This window comes from Prenolepis imparis, unplaced genomic scaffold, assembly GCF_030444845.1.
Source record: "Prenolepis imparis isolate NDT839.2.m4 unplaced genomic scaffold, iyPreImpa1.0 SCAF_1, whole genome shotgun sequence".
Taxonomy (NCBI): Eukaryota; Metazoa; Arthropoda; class Insecta; order Hymenoptera; family Formicidae; genus Prenolepis; species Prenolepis imparis.
The window spans coordinates 18,997,075-19,005,006 of NW_028141159.1; the positions used below are offsets into that span (position 1 = coordinate 18,997,075).

At 39.3% G+C, this 7,932-nt stretch overlaps 1 protein-coding gene and 1 long non-coding RNA gene across 9 annotated transcripts in view; one reads left to right on the top strand and one right to left on the bottom strand.

Annotated features, from left to right (window-relative positions):
• LOC145934914 (E3 ubiquitin-protein ligase Rnf220) overlaps positions 1 to 3,240 on the top strand; it is a 144,219-nt gene extending 140,979 nt beyond the window's left edge. For 7 of the 8 annotated variants that reach the window (XM_083035829.1, XM_083035860.1, XM_083035852.1 and 4 more), the window contains 3 exons: positions 91 to 560; positions 1,675 to 1,749; positions 2,132 to 3,240. In XM_083035829.1, coding sequence (XP_082891955.1) covers positions 91 to 560; positions 1,675 to 1,749; positions 2,132 to 2,203 — 617 coding nt within the window. In that variant the 3' untranslated portion in view covers positions 2,204 to 3,240. The remainder of the gene's footprint in view (positions 1 to 90; positions 561 to 1,674; positions 1,750 to 2,131) is intronic. The other variant, XM_083035821.1, reaches the window with a different exon arrangement.
• Positions 1 to 7,436, bottom strand: part of LOC145934948 (uncharacterized) — a 103,388-nt gene extending 95,952 nt beyond the window's left edge. The window contains exon 1 of the long non-coding RNA XR_014425135.1: positions 6,487 to 7,436. This is a non-coding gene — a long non-coding RNA (uncharacterized LOC145934948). The remainder of the gene's footprint in view (positions 1 to 6,486) is intronic.
• Between the last annotated feature and the right edge of the window lie 496 nt (positions 7,437 to 7,932).

Here is a 7,932-nt window from a genome sequence, read left to right on the forward strand (position 1 = left end):
CAAGCATGTAGCCGATGAGTTTTCTCAACTCCACTCTTTCGCGCGCTCTTCGTCGACGTGCTAAGAGCTCGTCGTTCTTCCGCTTCGCAGCCGCAGGTCTCGCGACTTCCTCGAGCAACCGCTCCGGCAGCGGCGTCGGGGGCGGGGGCGGTAATCAGGAGGAAGAGGACGTGGACCTCGTGGTCGACGGGGACGACGCTGCCGAGTTCGGTCCGGCTCAGTATTCCGAGGCTGACGTGGTCGCGCCGCGAATCGACGGGACGCCGCGCGAGCAAAAGGAACGGGACGCCCTTCGCGAGGCCGTCATTTCGCCAAACGCGCCGCACACCCCGCAGCAGCTGACCCCGGATGCCGGACTGGCGGGAGCGCAGGGTCTGGTCGAGGTGAAGCCGGAACCGGGCGTCACGACGCCCGTCGGCCAGCAGAACGATCCCGAAGAAGGCGCATCCGGGTCACCCAGGAGAGACGGCGACACGCCTGTCATGGAGGCCCTTCGCGGACGAATCCGCGAGCTCGAGGCCGAGATGCGCGGGCAACTCTTCAAGTGTCTCATCTGTATGGTGAGTCAATCAACAAGCTAATCTGAATAAGTATGAATAAGATAGCGTGTCCTTAGAATTGCGTCTCTGACACTTTGAATGTTTGACTCGGAGGAATTAAACATTCTCGCTTATTAACAGAAATTTTTAAGGATAATTTAATGTCGGAATAATCCACAAAAAATAATCTGGAAAATAAGTGGAAACAAACGTAATAATGACAATTTGATTTTCGAACTCTGGAAAAACGATTATTGAACAGTCGCGTATAAAAATTGGCTCGATTAAGTTTCGAACGCTAATGGAGCACACGATTGTAATCGAGTCATCGCGTAATTGGATTGTCTTTATAAATAACTAGTCGGTTTTTAATACGCGAAAAATCAAATTAAACAATGTGAAAAATAGCTCGGAAAAACACAGAGCGTATTTTACATCATTATATGTCCTTGTAATATTACATTATACGCATTAGCCTGTCGCGTTTCATCCGTATATCTGGCAACGCGCGTTTTGCGACTCGTAAATAATTGTAACGAGATATAAAACTGGCGCATAATATTTGACCGCGTTTCCCACCGGCCTGAAATATTTAGATCGCCGAATAAATTATTCCTCAACGCCGGTCGTACAGAATTAACGAAGTAGCGAAGGAAATAATATCGCCGCCCGAGTGTTTCCATCCTCGAGACGTGATTATTACCTGTCCCCGGACTCGCTATGCACTTCGTTACGTAGGTTCGCGATCATGCGAAATAATAACTCGTCTCGTAGCGCAATGATAATAAAACGCTCGAGCGTATCAATCAGCGGTCATTATCCGCCAAGATAGGTAAATGGCGAACTTGTTTTCGATCCTGAGAGGAATGCCGCTTACGTAACTACCGCTAGTAATAATCGTTTCAATTCATTTCACGAGACCTGCCTGAGAGAGAGATGGAGGACAGGGCGTTAGCTGAAGGCCGATTCGATCGTTAAACCTTATTCTATCTTCTGTTAATGTTATCGGTCATCGCACTTGTTGCGTCTTTGTCGCCCGCGAGAAGTCGAATCGGATTGAACTCCTTTCCGGATCGACTCCTCGTATTAATCTAGTGAGAAATTAAAATCCTACGCATATTTAATACGATTGCAGGAACAATATAAGAAGCCAGTCACTTCAGTGTGTTGTTGGCATGTACATTGCGAGCAATGCTGGCTGCATACGCTGGTAGGTCTATTTTTTCTCTATATTAACTTCTAAATTTTCTCATCCGTTATTGTAGAATAATTAAATTAAACCCTTCAAAACGGAAAAGAAAGATTTCAATCAATGTTTTAGACTTTCGCAAAATGTCTATAAGGCAAGCGAGTCTGCTATTGAATATTTTCTGTACATATTACTGCATTCAAATAATCATAATTAATAGATTAAATTTTGAATCTAATTTTTCATCGATCAGTAAATTCATTTAAATTAGCACGTGTCAAAATTAATATGTCTAAAATAATTGTCAATTCTATTCGATCTCTATTCTCCGAATGAAATAAGTGTCTGACGAGTCCAATTTTGAAATCGATCGAGACATGAGACTTCTTGTCGTTGTTCGCAGGGCGCGAAGAAGCTCTGTCCGCAATGCAACATGATAACGTCGCCGTCTGATTTGCGGCGCATCTATATGTGAATGAGTCAGCTCGACATCCCTGTGAGAAATCCGCGGTTCAGCCGGGATTCTCGGGATCTTCAGCCGGGCAACGTTATCTTCCTGTAAATATCTGTATATTTCTCTGCGTTACGTAAATTAACTCTTTAGAATTAATATGTACGTTTATGCATCATAGAGCTAGTAAATTAACTTTGTTAGTTCTTAACAATCGTCAACCGAGGGTCGCTCTAGGATCATCCGATACAGTTTTGTGCATCAACTAACTATCGCGGCTGTATTCATTCATAGTTTGTTCAGAAAAGCTGTTAGATCCGCGTTCGTTTTCCTTCCGCATGTATTATCAAAGTCGCGAACGTGATTCGTTATCGTAATGTCAATTTGACGATGCGTTGATTTATTCTTGATGACTTTTACGCGATTTTGTCAAAATTGAATATATTCTATTAATATTATAACGACTTTTTAATTATAGCTTTTTTGATACTTTGAACACTTTTTCGACAGTGATTCTTGTTATGTTCACAATCACGTATGTTAAAAATAATTCCTTACATTCTTTGAGCGTCAGCAAATTGTATTATCACATTGTATTATAAACTTCATATATACACCTGGATTAACGAAGGCTCGTCGTTTGTTAAACACGCGATATATCGATCTTCGTCGATGTAAAGTCGCGCGCGACATACGCTCTACAATATCTTCGTTTCACAAACGAAATTACAGATTCTTAAGATTACGCGAAAGGACGACGCGAAAGAGAGCCGATCGCTACATAATTTTTCTTTGTAACTTGAATGTGTTTCGGTACGATTTTTATGTAACAAAGTTTTTTTTTTAACATTACGATTCTTTTTAGCGATCGGCCTTTGACACGTCGACCGTTTGTATAATTTCGGTATAATTACCGAAACTTTTAGATCATCGCCAAATCAGTCTCTCTCGCGATGCACCAGCGAACTAATGTAAATACACTAAACGGATCAAGAAGAGAAAAGTAAGTCCCCCGATCGCTGTTCTGTAATCGAAATAAACGATCATGGAATGTACAACTATACGCTGTGTTGTCCCGAATTATTTTTTTTCCTGGTCCATCTATCAATAATTTAAATTAAATATTTTCGTCAGAGAAGAAAGAAGACTCGACAGGTATGTGCGAAATTATAACATTTAACATTATTTTTATATTTTATATTATATGGCGAGCATCAGAGGAAGTTTAATTTATATTTCTCACTTTAAATATATATATATATATCAGAAATAAATATTAACAAATAAATATATATTAAAAAAGATATCATAAATCATAAGAATAACATTTTTCTGCAATATTAATAAATAAATATATATTAAATCTACAAATTTTTTGTATGAAATTAAAAACATTAATTAATGCTATCAATAAGATGTTTCAAAATATACAATTGATTTTTTTTCTAAAAATAAGTTACACAAAATAGATATAAATAATCGCAGAACCGGAAGAGCCTGATGGCATCGGAAGTCTTTTAAACATTTATTAAGAGCAATTCTTAAAATAGGACTACGGTCGGAAAATTGTAATAAAGATTATTTTTCAAGTTTTATCCTTAAAATGCGAATAAAATTTATATATTCGTTTACAGTTCAATAAACAAAATCGAATGACCTCTTTAAAAAAGCGCACTATGCGCTGCGAGTTTTGTAAATGTCTAGCATTTAATTTCCGTTTCTTATCTCTGCGCTACCGCTCTGAAGAAGCGCTTTGACTAAAGCGGAAGCGGGATCGGCAAAGCGAAATTACAAAGGGGGACGGGGAGAGGAGGTCATTCCGCGGAGGTGGAAAAAGGGTCACGCAAAATGGCGCGTCGGGTTTACGAGCTACGTAAATGGGCGACGAGAACGGGTAGAGTGGCGGCGGAAGTGGAGGTGGTGAAGACGGAAGTGGAGGAGATAGCCGACGGTGGTGAAAGTGGCGGCGAAGGTGGAGCTCGACATTGCGCTGGGTCGTATGGATTCGTGCGGCGGTCACGAGAGAGGAAGGGAAAGAGTGCAGTCTGGGGGCCCCCGAACACACAGATGCGGGATGCATTCAGGGTGCAAGGGAACGACGAGGTCGTTCGACAAGATGGTGGCTCGGCATGCGAGCGCAACCCCTTGCGATAAAAAGAGAGTGTCTATGGAGTCCTCTCCTACTTCGTCGGGAGATCGTTACGCGTTAAATAAATGACACGTCATAATCAAGGGAAAAGGTGGAAGATGTGTCGTTCATAATATTTAGAGATTTTTAAAGTTGAGATTGGTGATTATAGATCTTACGATTAGAAAGCTGCCATTTTTATTTTGTTAGAATTGCAACTTCCATTAATTTTCTGAAAATATTAAATAAATTAAGATAAACGAGAAAATAAATATAATATAATAATCTTTTAGTCGCTATAGCGAACTTAATCATTGAAATTTATTCTCTTCAAAGCAGCGTTCGATTGCCTTGGATAATTGATGATCATATATTTGCAAGCGAACTACGGGTGAATAATCTTTACGACATTCTTTGTTACACGCTAATAATCCTATTAGATTTATATTGCGCTTTTACCGTCGTTCCAACGTAGCTTAATGATGTTTTTCAGTCTCGCTCCAATTCCTGTGCTCTAGTTCTATCATTATCATTAATCTAATCATATTCGCGCCTGTTGACTCGATCGTTTTCGAGATTCAACTGGTATCACGTCTCCTATTTAGCCACTTCAAGTTACCTCCTATCGTAAATGTGTTCTGAAAAAGGTAAACTACAGAAAAATCCGGCTAACGAGGTTCACCGTCACCGGTAAGAGATAGTCGATGAAGGAAAATGTCGGGGCCGCTCTCGGAGGTGGATGATGGTGGTGGAAATAGAAAGAGGAGAAACAGGAAGAGAGAGAGATGAAGCAAGGCGCGGTTGCGGGAAAAAGGTCCGGGAAATCCGGTCCAACGACATAGCTCCCGAAAGATGGGCTCGTAGGTGGAAACGGTGAAAGCTCCGCCTCTCTCTACCGTATTTTCCATCGCGCCGCGACGCGTTTTCCTACTTCACGCGCGAATTCACGCACGAGAAGCTCGGCTAGCTCGTTTCCCCAGCAGTCAATCCCGCGGAATACCGCGAGGGAGAGAGACATCTTCTTTCCCTCCCCTTCCTACGTCCCCTTCTGTGTTCTGTAAGTCATTGAACTCTATTCCATCCCGCTACATAGAAATGAAAACGCTCAGCGTACCGCCAAACTGTCGGTGATACTTTGTAGTGAATGGAGAAAGAAGAAATGTTGTTGTAAGATGTGAATAGAAAAGCACGGATAAGATGAGCGATTGTAATAATGGCAGATAAGAGAGAAATATAAAATGCGCGAACAAACATCCAAAAGATGTCTATGTGTTTAGAGGAAGCCCTCTATCTAAAAGATATCCTGTAGAAAAATTCAGGATACTTTTTAAATATCTTGAGACTTGTTAGAGCCTTTTTTCTCTGATACCAAGAATAAATTTTTATCCAAGAATAAATATTTTATAATTTTTTTTAAATGCACAAATTTTTTTGTGCAATGCATCTTGTATCTTGCAATATCAATTAGAAAATACATCTATCGAAAGATCATGTTACTGAATATATTCTTTCTTTCTCGATTTTCCAAGTGATATCTCTGTATTTCGCGAAAATTTCGCGTCTTTTAATAACTTATATCTCGTTGTAAAAAATAGATTCTTAAATTAATTGTGGCAGCAATTGATACCAAAGGACGCAATAAATTAAATTAAAATTTTATCTTGATGCCCACATACATCTTAAAATTAAATCTCTAAAATAATCTATGCAACTTGCACAACAGAATTTTGTTGTGCAAGCGAATTTATATTTTACTTTGAGATTTTCTATAGAAAACATCATGTTTAATTATAAACTATCTTTTGATAACTGCAATTTGAAAACAAATTATTGAATAACAATTATTTTATTTAATTTTCTGACAAATTTGAATAAATAGCCTGATATTTTAGATCATAAGTAGTAACAGCTGACTTTTTAGGGGCTTTTTAGCTCTCTAAGAGATGCTTGATTTGCAGTCCTTTTGAGATATCGAAATCCTAAATCTATGCATCTATCGCACCTAATAGAAAATCCGTTATCGATCATAAGTAAAACGATCAGATCATATCGGACAATGTCACATAGTTCAATCAGAATCATGATCACGATTATGATCACGTTAAGTAAAACAATGATGCGACTTCAGATACAAGATACAAGAGACAATTGGCGCTGAATCCCGACTTCATGTACCTACCACACGTGGCAACCGTCCGAGAGCGTCTGGCAGCATCATCGGTCCATCCGGGTGGAGGCTGGTCGGGGCGTGTTTTTCCCTCGACGAGTCTCTCGCAAGCGGAAGGGATGACTGTGCTCGCAACACGGCGCAAGTCGGCACCCGTTTCCGACGCCTGCGGACTCGACTCGCATCGCGCGCGTTGCCGCCTACCGTCCCGACAAAGGGGGGACAGACCGCGTCTGAGAGGTCTTCCCGTCCTCGCCGCACGTTCCTCTCACCTTGCGGCACCTTTGCGGGCGTCGCCGCCAAAGCCGGGCGAGAGCCCCAGGTGCGCGTTCCACTCTCGCGGCGTCTTTACCGCGTCGTTCCATCTCGCCGCTCTCGCGCGGTTCCCCTCTCTTCGCCTCTCTTCAACGCCGATCTCCCTTCCATTCGTATACTCGTTTCCTTTTTTTCTTTTTCTTTTTTTTATTTTTTTGCACCACGCTCCGTCTCTGTTTATGAATTTCTCTCCCGAGAGAGAGTATGGAGGAGCACGCGCAAACGCGTGGATGGATTGAGAACGAGAAACGCGCAGTCGACCGAATATTTTTGCGCACAGATCAGAAAAGTTTGCCAAATTCGATTTCTCCGTTTGTGTGAGATAATTGGAGATGATAAGAGACGATGAGACACGGTAGCTGCAGCACTTGAAACGTTAGTGAAGAGAAATGTTATTTAATTAATAATTTTGATATATATGAAAAATTATTTTGTAAAAGAATATAGATATAACAAAATGAATAATTAATTTTTCACGTTCGTTCGCTGATATTTGTTATCGTTCGTGCTCATTCGCTTGATCTGAACCCTACTTATGAACATTAATTAAAAAAGGATTAAGCATCATTAGATTAGATTTCAAAATGTGAATATTGTTTCATTTTTTTGAAAGACTAATTATTTAATAAAGATTATTGTCATATGACGATAACTTTTTATATGTACTACGTTTTTTTTTTTTTTTACTCATTTAATTTTTAGATTTGAATTTTATCATTAGCATTTGGAAATGTTTCAATCTCTCTCCAGAATTTTAATAAAATCTTGTTATTTATATAATAAAATCACAAACAGCAAAAGAGAAGCTTGTATGTTTAGAGTATAGATAATAAAATAATACTTCCAAAAATATGAAAAGATATATATATTGTTAAAATTATTAAAATAATAAATTATTAATTAAATTATCTATATAATGTCAAACCTTACCTTTTTAGTAGTCCTCTCTTTCTCTCTTCCTTTCTTCCTATTTTTTATAAGATAAATAATGAATTAAAAAAATTAATTGAAATGCATAAAAACATGTCCTGAAACCATAAAATTTGATAAAAGAAAAAGAGCAATATTAATATCGTTAAATATATTGGGAAAATAAAAAGAGAGAAGAAAAAAATAGAATTCTCTCACATTTATCATTCTCTA